The 25,394-nt window shown below is 41.9% G+C and overlaps 1 protein-coding gene and 1 long non-coding RNA gene across 4 annotated transcripts in view; one reads left to right on the top strand and one right to left on the bottom strand.

Annotated features, from left to right (window-relative positions):
* Window positions 1–25,394, top strand: part of LOC115933981 (uncharacterized) — a 139,839-nt gene that overhangs the window by 49,075 nt on the left and 65,370 nt on the right. The window lies entirely within an intron of this gene.
* Window positions 1–25,394, bottom strand: part of LOC101137681 (cell cycle control protein 50C) — a 28,087-nt gene that overhangs the window by 1,135 nt on the left and 1,558 nt on the right. The window contains 7 exon segments of the mRNA XM_004035975.5: window positions 2,650–2,858; window positions 15,098–15,224; window positions 15,227–15,265; window positions 15,697–15,784; window positions 16,873–16,974; window positions 20,893–21,003; window positions 25,064–25,280. Coding sequence (XP_004036023.5) covers window positions 2,650–2,858; window positions 15,098–15,224; window positions 15,227–15,265; window positions 15,697–15,784; window positions 16,873–16,974; window positions 20,893–21,003; window positions 25,064–25,255 — 868 coding nt within the window. The 5' untranslated portion in view covers window positions 25,256–25,280.

Genomic DNA, 25,394 nt, shown 5'->3' with positions numbered 1-25,394 from the left:
TGGCAACGTGCTATTTAAAGGCACAAAGAAAATTAGTATGAAACTAGTTCTCTCTCTTCTTTTCCATCAGAATTCCTCATTGTCACCAGGTCCTTGGGTGCCACCTCAACCCATCTGCCTGTTTTCTCCCTCCCTCAGTTCTATATGAGAGGGTCTTCTCCTCATACACAGAACATCTTTTTTCCCCTTAGAAATGGTAGGCACTTTCTTAGTCTGGTTGGATTATACTCACACCAGAGCTGTACCCAGGTAGTGCAGGTATAGGCCTGAAGCTTAGGATTGAAGTTCTATGTACACAAAAAATTTTGATTTGAGAGGGATTAGCATTAAGACATGACTGTGAATGAAGTCACCCAGGGAAAGCATGTCCAGAGAGGAGAAACAGATGTCTCTGTTATTGGGAACATGCCTCCCTTCCTCATCCTGCCAACCCCAAGGTCATTGTAACACATCGTGGGATAGTAGTGCATGAAGTTTTTTCCTGCTCCTCGAATGCACCCATAACTGCTTTAATGGTAAGGCAGTCCCAAAATTGACAGAATCAGAAGGCCCACCTTGAGAGACCAGTTTTAAGCAACTTTCAACCTCTGCTTCAATTTTTTTGAGGGAGAGAGGAGTTTGCTGTAATTCTTATTCAAGGGGTTTACTCTTTGATCTGTACCTATAATGCTCCATGAGAGGCAATTTGTGGCTTTCATTTTCATTTTCATTTTCATTTTCATAGAACTAGACACCCTGCTAAAGGGACTAACTGAAGTCATACCTCCTCCTGGTCAGTAAACAAAAGGAGACAAAAAGCTGAGAGGCAGAGATCATGTCTCATCAGTGGGGGCCTTTCTGACTGAGAAATGCTCCCACTTCCCTGTCAGAATGGAGATGTCCACATACCTGTTCTAGGATGGAAAAGAAGAAAAGTTGGAGCAGGGAACTGGAGCACATGCCGTCATTCCCTTCTCCTCAAGAATTTCTTATTCAGCCTCCCTGAAAGGTAAAGAAACTAAGGAGGTGGACAATTTTGTGTTAAAATTGGCCCATTGGGGGTCCCATTGAACAACTAGCCAGGAGCCTTGGGAGGATGAACACGGCGGTGCTAACTGGGCTGCAATTTCAAAGTCATGTAAAAGGCCTGGAATGATTCTGCCTCCAGAGAATGCTACCTCAGGGAGAATCAGGAGGAGACTTGAAAATTAAATCTAAAGACCAGAGTTAGTGTAAATTGCATTTAAATATATAATTTCTTAAAGGTAGTGTTTGGTGCCATGCTAAAGTTAAAGCCTGTTTGTTTTCAAATCAAGAACTACATTTGTATTTTTACATTAAGTGAAAAAATTCAGACTCTTATATTTAAGCATGTGTCAGCCTGGGCAACAAGGGAGACCCCATCTCTGAAAAAAAAAAAAAGAGAGAGAGAATTAGCTGGGCATGTGAGTGCCTGTAGTCCAAGCTACTTGAGAGACTGAGGTGGGAAGATCACCTGAATCCAGGAGGTCAGGACTGCAATGAGATGTGACTGCGCCACTGTACTCCAGCCTGGGCAACAGAGCAAGACCCTGTCTCAAAAGTAAATATGTAAATGAAAGTAAAAATAAGCATATGTCTCCTAAGTTGGACCATATATTCCTAATCATTAGGGCACTAACTCCCACATGCTGGCTTTGTGCCTAAGGGAGGGGGGAACACGGCATCTTCAGTGCAGAGCCTGTTGCACACCTCACGTGGATTTGGATGAACTGGACCTGTCCCTTGAGTCCACAGCTCCTGTGGTCTATGATACTTTTCCCTAGAATAAAAGGTTCTATAGTCTCAGTTTTAGTAATTTTTAGTCTGTATTTACTTATCAAACTCCTCTCTATTTTCATAGTCTTCCATCTCCTCCCATCCTATCTGGCATGCTTCTCCTCACAGTTTTTTTAACAGATCTCTAGGCCCAGTGTTATTTAATCTTTCTTTCTTTCTTTTTTTTTTTTTGAGACGGAGTCTCACTCTGTTGCCTAGGCTGGAGTGCAGTGGCGCGATCTCGGCTCACTGCAACCTCCGCCTCCCGGGTTCAAGTGATTCTCCTGCCTCACCCTCCTGAGTAGCTGGGATTACAGGTATGCGCCACCATGCCTGGCTAATTTTTTTTTTGTATTTTCAGTAGAGATGTGGTTTCACCATGTTGGTCAGGCTGGTCTCGAACTCCTGACCTCATGATCCGCCTGCCTCAGCCTCCCAGACAGAGAGTCGAGACTGAGAGAAATCTATACAAAAACAAAACAACAACAACAACAACAACAACAACAACAACAAAAACCCTTGCTAAACTAACCTTTATCTTCCTAGTTACATTTCTACAATTGCCATTCTTTGTTCAACCTAGTATATGAGAACTTAGACTTAGTCACTTCTTTTTTTAGTCTCCATTTTTCTTGTAAGGGCTCACATGTACATTTAAAGGCATAAAATTCATATGCTTTTCTGTTATTAATCTGTCAGTCCCAGCTGGAGCCTCTGGGAGGGAATAGGAGAATTTTATCCTCCTTTACACTTTTTTTTTTTTTTTGTATACAGATTTGATTGGAAAATAGAAAAGTATAGAATGAAATAGCTCAACAACTAGCAGCCAGGTTTTCTTTCATCTTCAGAAAGAAAAGTGGTATAAAAGGATACTATAGGTTATGTTGAAACTATAATTACCAGCAGGCAAGCCTTCTATAAAATGGTGTGTTCGATTGAGTCGACCATACAGTTTTTTGAAAGTGGGAAAGGCAGCTGCCCGCATCCACACAATGAAGTCATCATTGAGGAAGCCATTGTTTCTTGGATCCTTTTTATCCAAGTCATAGATAGGCTTGGGCCAGTTTGGGGGCTTTGTGGTTCTTGTGGGAAGAAAATAAGGGACATGATAGAGAAAAAAATCATCTATCCTCTTCAGTTTTCTTTAGAATGTAGAGAATGAAAGAACTTCTGCATTCTTGAGGAAATAGAAATAGAAATTATACTTTTTAAAAAAGTGTGTATGTGTGTGTTAGCTACCTGAGTGTGCAACCATGAAAAATAATGGCTTTAAAGATTCTAAGTAAATGATCATGATATTTTCATTAAGTTAATAAAGAGCAGAATATTGGCTGGGTGTGGTGGCTCACGCCTGTAGTCCCAACACTTTGAGAGGCCCAGGTGGGTGGATCACTTGAGGTCAGGAGTTCAAGACCAGCCTGGCCAACATGGTGAAACCTGTTTCTACTAAAAATACAAAAATTAGCTAGGCATGGTGGTGCACTCCTATAATCCCAGCTATTTGGGAGGGTGAGGCAGGACAATTGCTTGAACTTGGGAGGTGAAGGTAGCAGTGAGTCGAGATCACACCATTGCATTCCAGCCTGGGCGATAGAGTGGGTAAGACTCTATCTCAAAAAAGAAAAAAAAAAAAAGAGCAGACTATCAAATTATATGCATACTGTGTCTTCAACTACATTCAATGCATATAAAGCATTAAAAAAATAGAACAATGATCATGGTGGTTGCATTTAGTGATAAACACAGGAAATATCTTTTTAAAACTTTTATTGGGAAATATCTTTATTTTATTTAATTTTACTAGTAATCTAAGGAGTGCAAATTAAACCAAGATACCATTTTCATCTAAAAATTGGTTAATATTTTACAAAAAAAAGTGACAACCATTGACGAGGCGGTAGAAATGAGAACTCTTGTACTGAGCAGATAGGTGCGTTAACTTCTTCGGCGATCTAGGAACATGCATTGAATGCTTTCATATTTTGCATACATTTTGGCCCAGAAATTCTATCTCTAGGGATGTATTCTAAGGAAATAATCATGGCATGAAGATTGGGTTACATAGATGTTCACTGCACCACTGCATCTAAGAGCTAAAGCTGGAAGGAGAGAGGAGAAATTGGTAAGTGGGAGGAGGTGGAAAGCAAAGGCACTGTGAGCCTGTTCTCAAGCCAGGAAGCCTGGTAGGTTTGGGAGCTGCAGAAATGTTGGAAGCAGAGGGTAGAGGGTGGTTCCAGGAGATGAGCCCGTTGGATTTACCGTCATTCTCACACTTCCCACTTTATAACAGGAGGCATGTTTGTCTCTCCCACTCTATAGGAGACTCTTGAAAACAGTGTCATCCTCATCTGTGTTTTCATTAGCATTGAGTCTAGTGCCTGGCCCATAATGGTATTAAATAAATGCTTGATAAAGGGATGAAAGATTCCAATTAAATCTGATAACAAAAACCGTACAGAATTGTAAAGAGCTAGTCAGAAAGAGTAAATTGCTTAATGAAATTTTTACTTCCATAAAGCCAGTTCTACTATTTGTAGGATGCTAGAATGATATATAGAGAGTCACTCTTTCTCAACTCTGACTACTGACTAAACTATGTTCTCCTGAAAGAAACCCAGACCTGTTTTCTAAGCATGGGCTGTGGTGCTTGTAAAAGTATACGTGGAATGTGGTTGGTTTAATCTGCTGACATATGTTTGTACACTTATATTCCCTTGGGAAATAATCCTCTGCTGGAGCATCTTCTGCAAATATTGTAAAGCCCACTTATTTTGGCTCTTCCCAAGACCTCAATCGCTGATGCTAGAAGAATTTTGATCAAAATTGAAATTGCCTTTGGTGCCTGCACTGTGGTCTTCAGCTTCTCTCTACTTTGGCCTGAGCTCATGACTGAAGGCAGTGTGTCCTATGAGCCATTGACATCAGAATCACCCAGGGTGCTTGTTAAAAATGCAGGTTCAAGCATGTCCTCCCCTACCAACTCCTACTTCTACCCCATCCCATGTCTTCGGAGAGTATGAAAAGTATGGTCTAAGAGACATCAACTTCATTTTCTAAGTTCATTTGGGTCATTTGCATTAATCCATTTATTTATCTATAAGCATTTCTTTTTTTTAATAAAAATTATTTTTTTCTTGGGAGCATAGATTCAAGATGCCCTGAATCTATGTTCCTAAACATATCTTATACAAAACTGCAAAAGACCCAATCTCTTTCTTCAAGGATTTATAGGCTGTGGGCTTGACAGGTATATAAACAGATAATTAGAGTATAATGTAACTCTTACAGTAGAGGTAAGAACAAAGTGCAGCAGGAGATCAGAAGAAGCTAAGGGCCCTTTGTGTATAGGTCTATGGTTATGTGGTAAGAAAATGCTACAGAATGTTGCCAAGTCCCTTTTGAAAACAGTAATTCAATTATAGATACAGTGACCATATATATCAGTTTGCCTAGTGCAGTTCCAGTTTGTGTCTGTTGTTCATTATCTCATCTGATTTAGCTCGTATCCCACACAAGGTACATATAATTTCATCCTTCCAGCATCCAGCCATGATCTTAGCTAGTAGTGTATGAGATGTCCATGTGCAGTGAATGGAATGCTTACTTTTACATATGATTATATATGAAAGTCAACCAGAGACCCTTCCAGTCAAAACATAATAAAACATATCCTTGTAACCCATGCAAGCTGTTAAGCATTCCAGCCAGTTAGGCAATAGTTTCTTTCTGTGTTAGCCTGTGAGATGTGCGAAGCTGCCAGGCTGCAAATCAATGGGGTCAGTGAGAAACGTGGAAAATTATGGGTTAGGTTATGGGTACATGATGCATGTGTGGGAACTAGATGCTGAGCAGTCCTGCTGGGAGTAGTTCGAACTCTCTTGCAACAGTGGTTTTGTTACTTTACTTTATTTTATATTTATTTATTTTGAGATGGAGTTTCGCTCTTTTACCCACGCTGAAGTGAAGTTGGCTCACTCCAACCTCCGCTCTCCAGGTTCAAGCGATTCTCCTGCCTCAGCCTCCTGAGTAGTTGGGATTATAGGTGCCTGCCACCAAGCCTGGCTAATTTTTGTATTTTTAGTAGAGATGGGGTTTCACCATGCTGGCCAGGCTGGTCTCGAACTCCTGACCTCAGGTGATCCACCCGCCTTGGCCTCCCAAAGTGCTAGGATTACAGGCATGAGCCACTGCACCTGTCCTTGTTACTTATGTGGTATGACTATATAACTATTGTATTGTTTGGTATCAGTTTCCTATTTGCTAATAATTCATTTTAGCTGTGAAGAGCTAAAAAATGGAAAATGTATATTTCATGTAAAGTTCAGTACAGTTTTTTAAGATGATTGAATGTTATACTCGCAATGTTTGTTGATATTTACCCCCCACCATGGGTACCATAGTGGTCTCAAATGACCATGTGAAAATCAAAAGATATACATCTGCTGAAGAACATTGTTATCTACTTCAAAAGTTTATGCTTATTTTTTAAAGATTATGTCCAAAGACAGGCCGGGCACGGTGGCTCACGCCTATAATCCCAGCACTTTGGGAGGCTGAGGCGGATGGATCACAAGGTCAGGAGATCGAGACCATCCTGGCTAACATGGTGAAACCCCGTCTCTACTAAAAAATACAAAAAATTAGCCAGGTGCGGTGGCGGGTGCCTGTAGTCCCAGCTACTCGGGAGGCTGAGGCAGGAGAATGGCGTGAACCCGGGAGGCGGAGCTTGCAGTGAGCTGAGATCCCGCCACTGCACTCCAGCCTGGGTGAAAGAGCGAGACTCTGTCTCAAAAAAAAAAAAAAAAAGATTATGTCCAAAGACAACAATCTACAGAAGGTCCACTTATATATCATTGTGTGAGCATGACTTTTCATTTAGATCAAATGAATATCCTTCTAGTTTCACTTGTTTATTACCTTTTGTTTTGTTTTGTTTTGTTTGTTTGTTTAGAGCCAGGTTGTCGCCATGTTGCCCAGGCTGGACTGGAACTCCTGGGCTCAAACGACCCTCCTCCTCAGCCTCCCTCTCGAGAGCTGAGATTACAGGTGTGCACAGCTGTGCCTAGCTACAGGTTGTTGTTGTTTTCTTTTTTTGTAATCAAAGAGCAGCTTTTAATGTGTTGGCTTAGTGCAAAAATAATTTGTAAATAGTTAAGTGAGTTCAATTTTATATGAACGTATTCAGATACTTCAAATAGAAAAATCGAATAGGTTAATTATAATAATGATTTGATTTTTGTCGGTTTGATTCTTCATGAAATCAAACCTTTTAGACGTTCAATCTTTGATGATGAAAACTCTGACATTATTATAAACATTACTGTAAGTTCAGTTACAAAATTCAACAATCGGCCAGGTGCAGTGGCTCATGCCTGTAATCCCGGCATTTTGGGAGGCCAAGGAGGGTGGCCACTTGAGCCCAAGAGTTTGATACCAGGCTGGGCAATATGGTGAAACCCGATCTCTATAAAAAAAAAAAACACAAAAAAGTTAGCTGGCGTGGTGGCACACACCTGTAGTCCCAACTACTCAGGAGGCTGAGGTGGGAGGATAGCTTGAGCCAGGGAGGTGGAGGTTGCAGTGAGCCGAGATTGTGCCACTGCACTTTAGCCTGGGCAACAGACAGAGACTGTGTCTCAAAAAAAAAAAAAAACCCAAAAACCAAAAACCCACTAAACAAAATTCAACAATCAGGTTTAAATTGTTTGGTTCTGTAGTGATAACTGCAAATTTGGTGGAGCACAACATCAGAGTAAACATAATGCTCTTAATAAATTGAGAAATTGACAGAGAAGAAATGTACTTAGAATTAGTCGTGGTACATACATAATTCACAATTGTATCCAAATAAGCTACAATATTTTGTTAATCAAATGAAGAGCTGTAGTTGTGCAAATTCAAGTATTATTGCATATTAACAGTTAGAAAAACTGAATTTTCTTTTTTTTTTTTTTTAAATGGAGTCTCACTCTCACCCAGGCTGCAGTGCAGTGGCGCGATCTCGGCTCACTGCAACCTCTGCTTGTCGGGTTCAAGCGATTCTCCTGCCTCAGCCTCCCGAGTAACTGGGATTACAGGCGCTCGCCACCACGCCCGGCTAATTTTTGTATTTTTGGTAGAGACGGGGTTTCACCATATTGGCCAGGCTGGTCTCAAACTCCTGACCTTGTGATCTGCCCCCCCACCGGCCTCCCAAAGTGCTGGGATTACAGGCGCAAGCCACCGCGTCCGGCCAAAAAACTGAATTTTCCATTGCAAAATTTTTATGACGACACATGTTAAATTAAACAAATACTTCAATGTGGTAGTATGTGTGGTCTCTCTTTGTTGGGCATCATCAACCAGACAGAATTTTAGAAGGGTTTGAGCCTGTAAATAACTTTTTTCTATATCAAACCATCTGTCCTACCACAACCCTGAAATTTTTCTGTAAATAAGCCCTCTAACTTTGGTTGCATTTTGTTCAAAATAGTTGAAAATCTTTAAACAAAGTATCTGAAATATGGAATACCAAAAACTCTAGTTTTAGAAGATTTAGAGAATTGTAATTATTGAAAACCATGCTTGCAAACAAGAAGACATTGAAATGTACCCATATAGGAGCAAGGGAATAATTGAATATACTACATAATGGGAGTTCAAAATATGTATAAGATTTAATTTTAAAATTCTCTAATTATGCTTTGGAATATCTCGACATATGTGAAGACCCTTTTGATAGTGCTCTTATTTATTTATTGTTTTTATAGAAACAGGATCTTACAATGTTTCCCAGGCCAGTATCAAACTTCTGGTTTCAAGCAATCCTCCTGCCTTTGCCTCCCAAAGCGTTGGGGTTACAGACACGAGCCACTGCACTTGGCTGTACTTCCAATTGGACAACATTTTCTGTGCCAGAATGATATTATATTGAGAAGGTGTAGGATTTTATCTAAATTTCATGGTGTGCTCCAAAGAACCAAAATGAGAAAAAAACTTACATGAAGTCAAAAAGACAGTGTTTATGTCAATATTTGGGTTAAAATAGTAACATATTTCAATAAAAAAAATTACAATTGAGAATATCCTCCATTTAGTAAAATTGGCCGTAAGCATAATAGATACCTCAGCACTATAGAATATTTTCCAGTAAAGGAAGTTAGGGTCAAAGGAAAAGAATCAGCTAAAGATGTAAACAATTTCCAATTGATTAACCATAAAATGAGACTTTAAAAAAGATTACAGGCCAGGCATGGTGGCTCATGACTGTCATCCCAGCACTTTGAGAGGCTGAGGCAGGAGGATTGCTTATTTATTTATTTATTACATTCAAATCCTTGTCTCAGGAGCATTATTTGAGGCCAGGAGTTCAAGACTAGCCTTGGCAACATAGTGAGACCCTGTCTCTACAAAAAATTTAAAAATTAGCCAGGTGGGGGCTGGGCGCAGTGGCTCACACCTGTAATCCTAGCACTTTGGGAGGTGGAGGTGGGTGGATCACCTGAGGTCAGGCTTGCAAGACCAGCCTGACCAATATGGTGAAATCTTGTCTCTACTAAAAATACAAAAATTAGCTGGGTGTGGTGGTATGCGCCTGTACTCCCAGCTACTTAGGAGGCTGAGACAGGAGAATTGCTTGAACCCGGGAGGTGGAGGTTGCAGTCAGCTGAGATCCTGCCACTGCACTCCAGCCTGGGCAACAGAGCAAGACTCTGTCTGGAAAAAAAAAAAAAAATTAGCTGGGTGTGGTGGCATTCTCCTGCAGTCCCTGCTACTTGGGGTGGCTGGTAAGTGGGAGGATAGCTTGAGCTTAGGAGGTCAACGCTGCAGTGAGCTGTCATTGAGCCACTGCACTTCAGCCTGAGCAACAAAGTGAGACCCTGTCTCAAAAAAAAAAAAAAAAAGGTTACAATTTTGTGAAAAAATTAACAAGGCCTTGGTAAAAAACATAAATAAATTCATTAGAAAAATACACAGGTACGTAATTAAGACAGATATGGCCAAGAAACTCATTAAAGCATGTGAGTATATATGAAGAATAATTATTCTGATTGTTATCTCTTTTTTAGATTTACTTTTATTTTTTAAATTTTTTAAAATTCACCTTTTTCTGTGTAAGAGCTGGTAACTAAAAATAAAAATAAAAAGATTTACATGTTATTTATTTGTTTTTGATATATTTGTACATATTTATGAGGTGCATGTGAAATTTTGTTACATGCATAGAATGTGTAATGATCATGGTGCATTTTTGTTTTTTTGATATGCCACTGGATTTGATTTGCTAGTATTTTGTTGAGGATTTTTGCATCTATGTTCATCAGGGATATTGGCCGATAGTTTCCATTTTTTTTGTTGTGTCCTTGTCTGGTTTTGGTATCAGGGTAATAATGCTAGTCTTGCAGAATTAGAGAGTTAGAGAAAGTTCCCTCATCTTCGATTTTTTGGAATAGTTTGAGGAGGATTGGTATTAGTTATTCTTTATACATTTGGTAGGATATTGCAGTAAATCCATCCAATCCTGGCCTTTTCTTTGTTGGAAGATTTTTTTATTACTGACTCAATCTTGCTACTCATTATTTGTCTGCTCAGGTTTTCTGTTTCTTCCTAATTCAAACTTAGTTCAAACTTGAACAAGTCTGAATCTTTATTGAAACTTAGTTCAAACAAGGTTGTATGTTTCCAGGAATTCATTTCCTCTAGGTTTTCCAGTTTGTTAGCATAAAAGTTTGTTAGCTGTTCATAATAGTCTCAGATGATCTTTTGTTTTTTTGTGGTATCAGTTGTAATGTCTCCTTTTTCATTTTGCTTATTTGAAGCATCTCTCTTCTTTTCTTGGTTAGTCCAGCTAGCGGTTTATCAATTGTGTTTATCTCTTCCACACAACAAATCTCAATAAACTTTAAAAAACTGAAATCATACCAAGTAGCTTCCTGGACCACAGTGGAATAAAACTAGAAATCAGTTCCAAGAGGAACTCTTGAAACTGTACAAATACATGGAAATTAACATACTCCTGAACAAATTTCTTTTTGATTGGGATCTGTTGCTGGAGAATTATTGTGTTTCCTTGGAGGTATCCTATTTCCTTGCTTTTTCATGGTTTCTACATCCTTCCGTTGATATCTGTGCATCTGGTATTACAGTCACATCTTCCGATTTTTAAATTTTGCTTTTATGGGGGAGGACATTTTTTTAAAGATGTATCTATGGTGTTGGTTGGGTAGGGCACTTTGGCTTTGATTCTGGGTGCATGCAGTAGGATAGTTTTGAAACCTCCTTTGCAAAATTATAACAGTAAGAGAAATCTGACATGGCTGACTCTATCTTGCTTCTAGCCCCACAGGTTGGCTGCCCCAGCTCATTCCTGGGTGTAGGCCAAGCTAACTTTGGGAGAAGTTTATAGTTTGAGTGATAATAGTCCTTTCTCAAAATTAAACTGTTCTTACAAAACTAATGAAAGGCTGCCACGTTAGGAGGATGAGAGGGGCTTGAATTCTAAATAATTACCAGCCATTATTTGGAAGTCATAAGGTTTGCAACTTCCCCAGTTACTTGCAGATAACATCACTATTGTAGAACCTGAGATTGGACTTTTGAGATGTCTTTTCAGGTTTTTGCATTTCTGACAACTGGATGGCCGCAGCTGGACCTGCCAAACAGTCCTGTGGCCCTCATTCGGGAACTGACTCAGCACAAGAGGACAGCTTTGATTCTCTATGATTTTATCTCTGACCCAACCAATCAGCATGTTCCCTATCCTCCCTACCAGGAGGTGGGCCTCCTGCCCACCTAACTATCTAACTCCTAACCTGCGAGCCTTCATGGAGATTGATTTGAGTAATAACTCCATTTCCCGTGTGGTGTGGCTGGCCTCAGATCAACTAAAATCTTGCTTTACTGCAATGACATGGTCTCAGTGAGTCAATTTTGTTTACGGAAGGGCAGGAAGAACTCTTTGGGCAGTTACAGTGTTTGATTTCTTTGGCTTTAAACAGCATCTATGGTGTCAGTGATTTCTTCTGTGGCTCAGAGTGTGGTTGTTAGTGGAGGCTGTGGTGAAGTTTTGCTGGGGACTAGGGCACCAGGTAGGTCAGTTTTTGGGCCCCAGTGATGGCAGCAGTGAACTGAGCACGGGGGTCCTTGGACCCCAGGATGTACACTGTGACTAGTATTAGGAAGCCCAGGCAGGCTGCTTCTTGGGCCTCCAGATGGCTTTCTCGGGTGCCAGGAATGGCAGTGGTGGGTCAGGTGGACTGATGGGTTCTTGAGTGTCTGGGCAGTGGATGTGGTGTGGACAATGGCAGTAGCAGTGGTGGGACAATGCTCTGGGACCCCAGTGGTCCTCGCTGGTGTTGGTGGTAGCTACCATGGGTTGGGCAAGCCAGTTGCCATACGTGCAGGTGGCATGTGTGGGTGGGTGCCAGCTGTGGTGGTAGCAACAGGTTGAGTGGGCCTAACCTCAGATACTGGGAGGAGTGCTCATGTTCCACTGGTGGTGGGCTGGGCTGTGTGGTTCCCAGGCCCCTGGACTATGTGCTCAGGTATTGCAGGGGTTGGAGCCAGGCTGGGCAGTGCCCTCAGGCTCCCCAGTGGTGCATGCAGATGCTGACTGCGGTAGGCCAGGGTGGAGTGACCCCAAGGCCATAGGCAGAATGCTCATGTTGGGCTGTAGCCTTCCTAGTGATGAAGGCAGAGTTGTTGTTTTTTTTTTCTTTTTTTTTTTTTTTGAGATGAAGTCTCACTCTGCCCAAGCTGGAGTACAGTGGCGTGATCTCAGCTCACTACAACCTCCACCTCCCAGGTTCAAACGATTCTCCTGCCTCAGCCTCCTGGGTAGCTGGGACTACATGCATGCGCCACCATGCCCGGCTACTTTTTGTATTTTTAGTAGAGATGGGGTTTCACTGTGTTGGCCAGGCTGGTCTTGAACTCCTGACCTTGTGATACACCCACCTCAGCCTCCGAAAGTGCTGGGATTACAGGCATGAGCCACTGCACCTGGCCTGTTTTTCATTGTCCTCCAGGCATTTGAAAACACATGGCTGCCCCTCTGCTGGGGCACATTGCTACCTGTGGCTCCTGTTACCGCCCAGGCAGCAGGCTCAGGCAGCTGCCCAGGATGCAGTCTGGTATGGGCTGGGCTCTCAAAATGGTGCTGTGCTGCACCTGCTTAGGACTTTGGAGTTTGTGGGACCCAGCATGAATTTCTCTTTCTGGGGTAATGCCTTCACGCGGTTTCCAGGGAGCTCTCTGTGTTTGTTAGTCTCATGGCCCATGAGAGTCAAGGGGCTCTCCCATGGCTAGGGTTGTAGGAGTCAGCAGTGGGAATATGAACTGCTGGAGATCTCTCACTTACAATCTTTTCCCTCGCTAGGGGGCCTCCCCAGACTTTCAGCTGATCCCAGCCAAACAGGCCGCCTTTCTTCCCCTCCTTCCCTGCTTTTGGTGCATCTGTTAGAGTAGGTAGTTAGGCAGGCAAGAGCAGGGCAGGAGAGGCACCCAACCCAGGAATGTCAGGTGACCATCAGGTGATAGTCAGGTGGTTGTTAAACTGTCTCTGTAAAATAATAATTGGTTGCAGCTGGCGCCAGGTTACTGCAGTCTCCCAGTAGAAAACACCTGAAGCTGGTGATCATCAGCTTCCCAATAAAATCTCAGGAGTTGGGTGAGCAGGCTCAAGCATGGGCACTAAGAGGCAAAATGGAGGCATTTAACTGATATATGACTTTCCTTAGTAACACCTGACTGGTAAGGAAAAAAATGCCTCAAATGAGCATGTGCACAACTTTAGTAAACACACGGTGCGTGTGCCCCGCCTCCCCCCTTCCCGCCCAAGTGCTGGCAGGCCATCGTGCGTGCAGACAGCCCACCCCAAGTGAAAATCAAGGGAGGAGAGATGCAAATTCCAGAACCACACCAATGTATAAAACCCCAAGTCAAAGGCTGAATAGGGCACTTGGATTTCTCAAGTCGCCCGCTTGGCCCTTTTCCAAATGTACTTTACTTCCTTTCATTCCTCCACTAAAACTTTTTAATAAACTTTCACTCCTGCTCTAACTTGCCTCCTCGGTCTCTCCCTCTGTCTTATGCCCCTTGACTAAATTCTTTCCTCTAAGGAGGCAACAATCAAGTTGCTGCAGACCCGTATGGATTCGTCACTGGTAACACCTCCCATCACTTCTCTGTTGAATTCTAGTATTCTCTCGTAAATTCCAAGAGTGATTACCTACTCACTCTCTGTAGCTCCTGTCTGTGGAAGAGGCAAGTACCAGATACATCTAGTCAGCCATCTTGAAGCCCCTCCAGGACTCAGTTTATGTTATCTTTTAATGTTTAGATAATAACTGGAGTAGTTTTGTAAGTTGGTTTAATGTACATGCCATTTTAATTTTTGATATATATATATTTTTTTTTTTGACAGAGTCTCACTCTGTTACCCAGGCTGGAATGCAGTGGCACAATCTTGGCTTACTGCAACCTCCACCTCTCAGGTTCAAGCAATTCTCCAGCCTCATCCTCCCAAGTAGCTGGGACTACAGGCACGCACCACCACACTCAGCTAATTTTTTGTATTTTTAGTAGAGACAGAGTTTCACAATCTTGGCCAGGCTAGTCTCAAACTCCTGACCTCAAGTGATCTGCCTGTCTTGGCCTCCCAAGAAAATAGTTTTTAATTGGATTATTTTATAAGCCCATCAATATGATGTCAGTTTATTGATTGATAAATAAAAATTTTAAGTAAGTATATTCAAGTGCTCCCTTTCACTCTCTAAAGGGTACCAGTTTGGACAACAAATTACATGTTCATCCTTATTATAACTGAAGCAATAGGTGTCTTAAACCATTGTCTATTCCCTAATGAAAACTGGAAGAAACCAGGGCATCAAGCATTTCATGTTTTTGATAGGTATGGATTGGAGATGTTTATGGTAGGGAGAGTTAGAACAAAAAGGAGTCAACAAGGAGATAAAGAAGGAGGATTCATAAACATTTCCCCACATGTCAGAAACAAAGTTTTTATAAAGAGATAAGTGGCCGGGCACAGTGGCTCAAGCCTGTAATCCCAGCACTTTGCGAGGCTGAGGTGGGCGGATCACGAGATCAGGAGATCGAGACCATCCTGGCTAACATGGTGAAACCCCATCTCTACTAAAAATACAAAAAATTAGCCGGGTGTGGTGGCGGGCACCTGTAGTCCCAGCTACTCGGGAGGCTGAGGCAGGAGAATGGCGTGAACCCGGGAGATGGAGCTTGCATTGAGCCAAGATCGCACCACTGCACTCCAGCCTGGGTGACAGAGCGAGACTCCGTCTCAAAAAAAAAAAAAAAAAAGAGATACGTATATTGAGCTACTGTATGGATCTTACCTCTAAATTCATCAGCAAGATTCTTGGAACTTGGATTCTGAAATTTGACATACTTATCTGTCCACCATGTAAGTCTACTCTTTAACATTGGCACTTTATTTGTACAGATGAATTAATGTTGTGTGAAAGAATTATGGTGTCTGTAAGGAAATTAAAAATTGTGTTAGAGATGCAGTCTAGCAATTTCGCCACCCTTTGAAATGCAGAACCAGACACAGCTGACAAATAAATCAGGGATTTTGCAGACTCTCGACACACCTACATGCCATGGATGCTGGAATCACAAGACCATTCTTTTTCCTGTCAAAATTGAGCCAATTATTGAAAAATACCCTTAAGCTCCATTTAACTCATGTTCCTTGACTATTCCTTCAGATTTTTGGCAAGAGAGAAATTATTTGCAAATGACATACTGTAAGTCAGTGCTCTGCATTAGTCCAGATGATGCTTACAGAATTAAAATGGAACAAAACAAAAAACTGCCACTTAGCTTCAGAGGTGAATTTCTGGACATTTAGGTTGTTACACACTCGTGAAAGGGTACACCATGGAGATAGGAAAAGTCACCTACCATTGAACATGCTGTTGGCAATAGCACCACAAGGAACGATGGGGGTCTTATTGTCAGACATTTTAAATGGGGCACAATCTTCAACAGCCTGGATGCAAGAGGATATAGCAATGAAAAATGCTTTTGGTAAACTCTCTTAGAATGTTAAGAGTGAGAACATTGGCAATATAAATTACCCCCCAATGACTTATTGGCAGTGACTAAGATTACAGACTGCTACCTGGTTTTCCTAGGCCTCTGGTTTACTTAGACTGGGACATTTTTGTGTTTTGGAGATATGTATGTGTGTGGGTGTGTGTCTCTGTGTTTTTTCCTCATTAATAACACATAGCATACCAAAAATGTCTGCAAAAAGGAACTTTACCTTACTGTCTGTGCTATATAATGCGCTAAACCTATAATGAAGTACATTTTTAAATCCTCTTTTTATTGACATGTAGCTTATTTTATTTTAGTGGTTTAAAATAGTAACAACTTATTTTTCACTTGTATCACTATCTAATGGGGTGGTGGAGGTAGGGAGGCTTTGTTCCACACTCTTACTCAGGGCCTCGGCAATATTGAAGTATTACATTCAGAAAAGTACAAAAATCATGAGTCTACAACTAGATGACTTATCACAGGGAATCCATCCACACAACTACCAAATACATTTTTAAAAGAGTGGTTGCTAAAAATCACTTCAGTATAATAATGTCACTATGGAAAAAATTTTATTCTAGCTTTTCTTGCTAGCACGCTATCATCTACCAAGAGTAACAATGTATAATCATAGGTTTGAAAAGGTATTCGATTAAAGCAAAAGGCTTTTACTCAATCGAATAGAGCCTAATTTCCTTAAAGTAGGCTGGATTGAAGGCCCCAGTGACAGGAAGGACAATGGTAGTTAGGCTCAGCCAGGCTGAGCCTAACTACTCAAGGTTGCTATCAAAATGGTGCGTGAAAGGATAACCGTTCAGTTGGACAAGATTCACATCACTGCTCTAAAGAGGGAAAGTGCTACTTTTTAATAACGGTTATCCTGACTACCCAGCCCCTTCAATTTACACAAGAAGGAAATCAGCATTTCTGTTTTGTAACATTTTAGTTTATTTTCCATCTCCTCTTTTAGACTGAAAAATCCAGTTGGTTTAAAAAAAGAAAAAGAGTATTATACCAGATTAAATCAAGCCTTACTTTTACATCTTTGCCCACCAGTTGTCTATTACTTCTGGATCGAATATATAGATACAGGTTCTGATAGAAGCCATACAATTTGTAGTACATATAAACATTACCCTGTGTGGGAGAAAAGCAAGAAGAGGAGAGTAAGAAAAATTAACTGGAATATTAATAAACATGGACAGGAAATTTTAAAATAAAAGCACAGAAAAAATTGATAGGAACTCAAAGCCTATGTATGGGAAATAGAAACCCAATAAGTCATTTAAAAAAAATCAATTTTGGGGCTGGGCACAGTGGCTCACGCCTATAATCCCAGTGCTTTGGGAGGCCAAGGCAGGAGCATCACTTGAGGCCAGGAGTTTGAGGCCAGCCTGGGCAATGTAGCAAAACCCTGTCTCTACAAAAAAAGAAAAAAAGAAAAATTAGGCTGGTGTGGCATGCACCTGTAGTTCCAGTTACTCCAGAGGCTGAGGAGAGGATCCTTTGAGCCCAGAAGTTCAAAGTTAGAGTGAGCTCTGATCATGTCATTGCACTCTAGCCTGGGTGACAGAGTGAGACCCTGTCTCAAAAAAAAAAAAAAAAAAAAAAAAAAAATTTGCACTGGGAAATCCTGGTCTGTACAGAATTGTTGGAATAACTAAATAACTATTTTTGCATGTTTTTAAAGAGCTGCTGCATTCTTGCCATGAAAAATTTTTATAATCAAGCATATTTTCAATACATAAAATTTGGTTTTATAAATGTTGTCATTTCCCAGAAATATGAGGAAAAATGCTTTGCCTAGAGGTTGTGTTGACACCAAAAATAACGTGATTTTACAGCAAATCCGTGAAAAAGAATGTGAAATTCAAGCCATTGAGCATATTTAGGTGCATGTGTATGCTGAGCATGTGAAAAGCATGAGACTGGAAGCTCCTTGCAGTCCCAGTCTAGGGATTTTTTTTTTGGTAATTTATTTATTTTTCTTTCTTTTTTTTTTTTTTTTGAGACGGAGTCTCGCTCTGTTGCCCAGGCTGGAGTGCAGTGGCGCGATCTCGGCTCACTGCAAGCTCCACCTCCCAGGTTCACGCCATTCTCCTGCCTCAGCCTCCCGAATAGCTGGGACTACAGGCGCCTGCCACCACACCCGGCTAATTTTTTGTATTTTTAGTAGAGACGGGGTTTCACAGTCTTAGCCAGGATGGTCCCAATCTCCTGACCTCGTGATCCACCTGCCTCAGCCTCCCAAAGTGCTGGGATTATAGGCGTGAGCCACCAAGCCCGGCCTAGAATTTTTGGTTTTTTAATCTCTAGGATCTAATGCAGTACTTGGCACATAATACTTGCTTAAGAAATGGTGAACTATTTGTTATAGAGAAAAAGATGGAATAATTCACTGATCCAAAAGAAAGAAGGTGATTTTCACCCTAGCCATGAGGAGCCTTGCTGTCATGAGAGATATGTCTTTCATGTATGCTGCCATGTAAGTAAGGCTGCCCGGCCACAACCTAGCACCGTGGTTCCACCTTTATGGTAATATATTAAGGCCCTGGAAATTCTCCAGGCAGACTTGATACAGATTTTATTAATAGCACATATGGAAATATCCATATGGATGTAACTAACATATTCATAGATTCTACTAACAGCACATATAGAAATGTCCAATGTAGCTGTTTAAAGTTAATACACGCCATACCTCCAAAATAATGAAGACCTGCATTCAAAAATATAAAAGCCTAACTTTTATTAAGTGCTTCTCATGTGTTAGGTGCTATATTCAGTGCTAGAAGTACAAAAGCATTCCTTTACAAGTCCCTGAGTCCATTGATTCTTTTACTCTGTGTAAAAACAGCATTTTGGAAAGGCTTTGACCTTTTTCCTAAGGACCTTAAAGAGCATCTTCTTTAAGATGAGCATGGAAAATGGGAGGTGGTATCCATGGTAAACAGGGAAGGAAAGTCATGGTAAATGTGGCCAGCCTTAGAATGCAAGAAAGGCTGAAGACGAAGAATGCAAGAAAGGCTGCATGACGAAGAAGCAGGCAGCATCATAGTCAACAGGGAGTGTTGGCATGAAGGCAAGCAAGCCAGGCTTAGTGTGAAGGACCCATTACGTTTCCTCATCCAAAGCAGGAACCTCTATTGTTGACCCATGACTACAGAAAATATGAAATCCACAGAATGGAAGCTAAAAAGATAATTCTACTTAATCAGAGTTATATGTTCACATATATGACAAAATAAACAGACAAAGAACACTCAGCACACTAGGGACTGGGGTGTTTCAAGAGTCTCTTTTCAGTGATTCTTTGTGCAAGATTTAGCTGAACAAGGCCTCCAAGATCATCTTGATGATCCCTGGAGGCACAATTCACTTTATGGTATTTCTTCTCTTTAAATTCAGTGGCACTTTGTGCAGGATTTCTTCGCTTATTTTAAGACAGAGCCTTGCGTGGATTCATTGCTGTGGTTCCCATGTGTCATGCATGGTAGCTGCCGAGCTGAAGGCCCTGTGATTGCTCTAAGTAGTTTAGTTGGGTTTTTATGAGAAGGCTCTGCCTGAAGGGAATGGATAGCAGCTGGTAACATTTCATTTGCTGTTTTAGTTTTGAAGGACGCCGATCGATGGGAATTGAAGCACTTTTGGTTTTTGTTTGTTTTTTTTTTCCAAAAACTTTAGTATTCTGAGCCCTCAAGACGAAAGGAGAGAGGAAAGAAGAAAGGAAGGAAGGAGGGCAGCAAGAGAGGGTGAAGAGAGTGAGGGAGGAAGAGCCAAGACTACAATGCATTCTTAAAGTTTCAGCAAGGCTGACAGGAAGTCCCCAAGGACATCCATCAGAAGAGTCCCCACTCCCAGGAAAGAACCTACCTTGATGTCCCTACTGTGCTCAGCCACTGGCTGAGGTGGCTGTGAAATCATGATATTGGTGCAAACACATGGTGATTTCAGAGCACAGCAGCTGGGGATATCCCTCAATTACACTCCCTGCAGTAGATCTGAGAGGAGCCTTTTCATGGCCTCCACAGTCTTACTTGTTAGTCGAGACTTAATCAAACGAAAAATTTGATTTCCTTCAACTCCTCAAGTGTACTTTAAGGTCCTGTTCTGTTTCTGGACTCTACACTTTTCCCCCCTGCAGCATCCTCCACACTGAACCGGTCCCCCATCCTTCCCCTTCATAAATGACTCTACATGGGCTAAATCTAGGTACAGGGAGGCCTTCTCTTGAGCCACCCACTGAGCATTCTATCTCAAGGCCCTGCTCCCACCTCAAATTCAGCTGGTTCTAAACCAGACTCATCATCTCCTGAAAAATATTCCTCACTTCTCTCCTTCCCTCCTTCCTTCCTTCTCTCCTCCCCTCTGCTTTCTAAGGGTCAGAGCTCTCCCAACCTCCTCCTGCTCCTTCCCCATTTCCCCTCAGAGGCTTCACCCAGTAAATCTCTCCGATGTCTCACCCTGTCTGGGCATCTGCTTCTCAGAGGACTTGACTAACATGAGACTTAAATCAGCCCATGAGTGGGGACTTCTCTCAATATTTCTTTGGCATTTCTCACAGTGCTGGACAGCCAGACTGTCTCCTTGGGAATTACATAATTGCACATGTGGAATGACTTGGGGAGACCCAAGGAAGGTTTCCCCAAGTGTGTGACCCCCGACACCAACCTACTATGTGACCGTAGCCAACTTACTTCACCTCTTAGCCCATTAATTTTCTCACTATAAAATGAGTGGTTAAATTCAATGTAAATTCACACAAAGTCCCTGTGCTGATATTTAGAGTAAAACCTGTTTGGTAGATAAGATTTATGTTACAAAGTTGGATAGGTAAAGAATCTTGCAACTTAGAAACAAAGGAGGAGAATAATACTCAAAAAGGAGAGAGGGGATATGAACTCAACAATCTTTCGGATTCACCACCACCATCCTGCTTTGTGTTTCATATTTTCAGTTTTGGAAAGCATTTCATGGAAAGTGTGAACTTACTGCTAAGTGTTACATAGGAATAGATCAGTGTAAAGTCAACTGAGTTTCTTGAATTTCACCTACCATCATTTTTCCTGAAAGGTAAAAGGGAATAGAGCAGGTGCATTTCTTGTCAAAGTTAGAGGCATTTTCTCGCAGTTTTGCACAATTTGCACATATTCTTGTGTAATTAATCTGTCAGGCAAGAAAAAAATGATTAATTAAAAAGTTACATTGGTACATATCTTAAAATTCAAATCTGGAGTCCACCCAAGTCTCCGCCTGTCTGGGTCAGGGGCATGGAGTCTAGGACACGAATGGGGCAGCCCACTGTGCAGGGCCAGTATTTCTGGGGATGTTCAGGAGGCGTGGGCCTTCCCACAGTCTTTCATCTGGGGACTTGGCAGCATTTTGCCACTGGCCCAGAGTTTGGTGTTTCTGTTGCCTATTTATATAACCTGTTGTGATGAAGCTTTACCCTCGATCATAAAGAGGTGTCAGTTGCTAGGAAGGTATTAGTCAATGACTCATGAGAACTAGGCTTACAGCCTGAGTCTAATCAACTTTATGGGGAAGTCACTTCACTGTTTTTCCATTCTATTGTATGGAAAATATTTATACTAGTGAATTATTCTACATGGCATCCAGAGGAAGTTATTAAAAATGAACAAACAGAAAAAGAAGTGTTTCCAAAATGTAAGATTATTGATGTATGTTGAATTATTCCGGTTCTAAAATGCTGTTGCATTCTGTTTTTTAAAAGTAAAATTCTGTGAAAAATGGTTTAATGGACTCCTTAAAAAAAAGAAAAAAAAAAGGGTAGTATGTCCCAAATTGGTGGCTCCTGTGAGCTCTGGCTGAGGCACTGCGTTCTGTGAAGATGCAGCTAGAAGAGTAAGGAGGAGAGGCTCAGGCGGGTGGGCACAGGGCTGCACTGCTGCCTTATCTGCAAGAATGTTCATCTCAGGGGCCCTGGGGCTGTCCTGGATGCTGCAGTGGGCTGCTTCTGGCTTGCCCTCACTGTGTTGAGGAGTGATTAGATGATTATGAGAGTGCGGAGAAGCAGGGAACAAGAGAGTGGCTTTCCCCTGGGTAAGGTGCTAGTAGAAGTTAGGATTCTTTTGGAGAGAAGACTAACAAGGAAGACAGAAGGAATTTGCATTCTTGTAAAGCTACTAACGGTTTTGAAGCCCAAAGGTGAAGTGTGAACACTAAATTGAAGACTAGTGAAAATGCAACACTTCATTGTACTTAGATGCTTATATGTAGCTAAATCATTCTTTAAATACACAGCAAGGCTTGAACTATTATTTTGAAAATATTTATGCCATTTCTGTTTGTAGACTACATTTCAATTTATAAAAAGCATTAAAGAACAGGGCTGTATCCCAATGGAGAGACAGCATACTGAATGGTGACTGAGGAAACTGGGGTTCTAGTTCAGCCAATCTCTGACCTTGAGTTAAGTGGTTAACCTCTAGGGTCCACATTTTGCCCATCAGCATCATTTCATGCAGCAATTAATTGATCTGTGAGGTCATTGTAGTATACATGCTACTTCATGAATTCCTCTTGTGAGTTCTATCAATGTAGTACTCAAGAAAATATTTCATGATCAAATAATTTTTGAGTAGTTGATATCTATGGTGCTTTCTTGCCTAAAAAATATCCCTTATCTATTGTCTATGCAATGACAGTATCCTCAGTTTGCTACTTGAGTGGACTTGTACATGAGTAGCTATGAGATGGAGCAAAGATCACAGTCTGCTCGTCATAGAATTTTGGAGAGGCAGAAATTATTCTTGTTTAAAGTGAACTGCAGAGAGAGCACAACCTTGTGTCCCAGGGCTGAGTGAGAAGAGGAAAGGCTAACTCAGAAGTCTTTTCTATGATGTTTGTGCCTGATCACATTGGCCTGGAGTGTGCACTCTATATTATCACCCAATGATACACTGGTTAATGAAACACTGGTTTTTGAGTATAAAAGTGAAGTGTCAGAAGCAATCCTATCTGAAGCAACTAAAGAAACAATGTTAGTTGGAAAATGCCCATAGATTTCATGAGATAAAAGCATTCTGTTTGTGGAGCGGCCATGGCCAATAGTTGGTAATGGAATGAGGTCACCTTCTCATGCATGGGTACCTCTTAGTGAAGGCTGCACTCCACAGTGGGGGGGTGGGGGGCAGGGTTGCAAGGGAGGAAGTAAGAATGACATGGAAAGAAGAACCAGAATGAAAGGGATTGGTGAGGAAGAAAGTAGAAAAGTAAATTGCATGAACTCTGTGGAAATGGACATCAACATTGTGAGCCCATTCCTTTGCTATCCCCTTCAGCAAGGCAAGATTCATCTCCTCCTGCCATTTTGCCTGTGCCACATGGTGGAGCCTGGTGGAAGTTTACACATAACACTGGAGGTCTTGCTGTCATTTAATTCCTAGGGAGATAAGCGGTGGGAGCTGGAAGTGGGGAGGAAAAAATGTTAAGTAGAGAGGCAACAGAGCAGTGTGCTTTGGGAGGAAGAGTAGAGCCTGAAAAGACATTTTCCTCTTTGGGTTCCGCACTATCTGACCTAGTCCATTCTTTCAATAAGTGTGTGCCTATCACATACTGGGCAATGTGCAAGGAAGGGGGTGGTGATGCAGCTGGCTAAGCTCTCTGTTCTTACCACAGAGTATTTTACCTATTCTGTTCTCAGCTCATTGAGGGCACGAATCCACTCTTCCTCATCTTACTCATCTGCATAGTCAACAGAACCCGTAGGCACCTTCAGACACTCATAAATTTTATTTTATTTTGAGATGGAGTCTCGCTGTGTCACCCAGGCTGGAGTGCAGTGGCACAATCTTTGTTCACTGCAACCTCTGCCTCCCAGGTTCAAGTGATTCTCTTGCCTCAGCCTCCTGAGTAGCTGGAATTACAGGCATGTGCCACCATGCCCGGCTAATTTTTGTATTTTTAGTAGAGACAGGGTTTCACCACAGCTGGTCTCAAACTCCTGATCTCAGGTGATCCGCCTGCCTTAGCCTCCCAAAGTGCTGGAATTACAGGCATGAGCCACCGCACCCAGGCGACACTCATAAATTTTAAACCAATGTTGGTAGACTTGGCCTTAATCTTAATTTTGCCAGTAGCCATGTCGGGAGAGGGAATAGATCAGCTTTCCATGGTTACTTCTTTCAGAGTGGAGCTCATGCGGTCTGGGATGTCCAGAAATCTGCCTGGAGTTGATATGGATGAAACATATACTTAATAATTAGACTGAATATGGGCATGGCCAATCAAGCCTTAGACTAGCTCTTGTCTTCCCTCTCTAGACCAGCTTCGGGGATTCTCATCCTCCAACAGCTTATTAAGTTGGCAAAAGGCTTGTGCCTGAGAGGTCTGCCCTTAGCATCAGCTTTTCTCACTCTGAGTAGAACTTAGCTTTGCTAAATATCCTTAAGATGCCGGAAAGACTTGGGCTCTTGTCTTTCCTGGATCTCAGAGGGAGTTCATTTGCAAAGGGAAAGACACAATGCTTGAATGTGGGGCAATATTGAAGATCTGTATCTTGGACACTTTACTCTTTTTATCAATATGACTCATGGGTCTCTGGCAGTCATGTGGCCTTGACTCTCCTTCTTCCCCTATTGGTCACTTGCTCTCTTCCCTGCCAGCATAAAAAAAAAAAAAAAAAAAAAAAAAAGCTTCAGCCAGGCATGGTGGCTCACGCCTGTAATCCCAGCACTTTGGGAGGCCAAGGTGGGCAGATCATGAGGTCAGGAGTTCAAGACCAGCCTGGCAAACATGATGAAACCCCATCTCTATTAAAAATACAAAAAAAATAGCCGGGTGTAGTGGCAGGCGTCTGTAATCCCAGCTACTAGGGAGGCTGAGGCAGTAGAATTGCTTGAACCCAGGAGGCGGTGGTTGCAGTGAGCCAAGGTCACGCCACTGCACTGCAGCCTGGGTGACAGAGCAAGACTCCATCTCAGAAAAAAAAAAAAAAAAAAGCTTCTAACTTTGTCAATCCCTTGTACACAAATATGTCTGAGCTCACTGGCTTGAGAGTAACTGCCCTCAAGAGGGAGCAGAGATGAACAAAGCCACTCTACACAGGCTCTGTCACCATCTGTGCTTGCCAGCAGAAACAGGGATGTTCCCGTCTTATCCATACCCTCTTGAGGGCCTGTGTTCTCAAACTAACCATTCTCATGTATGGTGCCAAAGCTGAAAATTCTCAGAAACTGCATTCAAATTGTAAGATGGGACAAACCTCTATTTCCTGAGTGCTCCTTGCAGACAATATAAGGATGATGCCCATACAAAGGCAGAATATTCCTGTTGCGAAAAAGACAAAGAGGACTCTCCTGGCCGTGAAATATAGCCGGTGGATGGGTAACTCCTGCTGCTTCAGGGCAGAGTTGTCTAGTAATCTGGACTGGCAGTGCTGTGGTCTCTCCTCCATTTTGGTCCTGCAGGTGACTCAGATACTTTTGGGACATTTAGAACATTTTTACTCATAGTAATACCACATAATGGTAATGTGAAATGAATTATGTGAACCCTTCCTTTGAAGTTGCAAAGTCTTTCTGCTTCCCGGATCC

The sequence above is a fragment of the Gorilla gorilla genome, chromosome 2 (genome assembly GCF_029281585.2).
Source record: "Gorilla gorilla gorilla isolate KB3781 chromosome 2, NHGRI_mGorGor1-v2.1_pri, whole genome shotgun sequence".
Classification (NCBI taxonomy): domain Eukaryota; kingdom Metazoa; phylum Chordata; class Mammalia; order Primates; family Hominidae; genus Gorilla; species Gorilla gorilla.
Note: the sequence above shows the minus strand (reverse complement) of the source record. Positions and strands in the feature narration are given on the sequence as shown.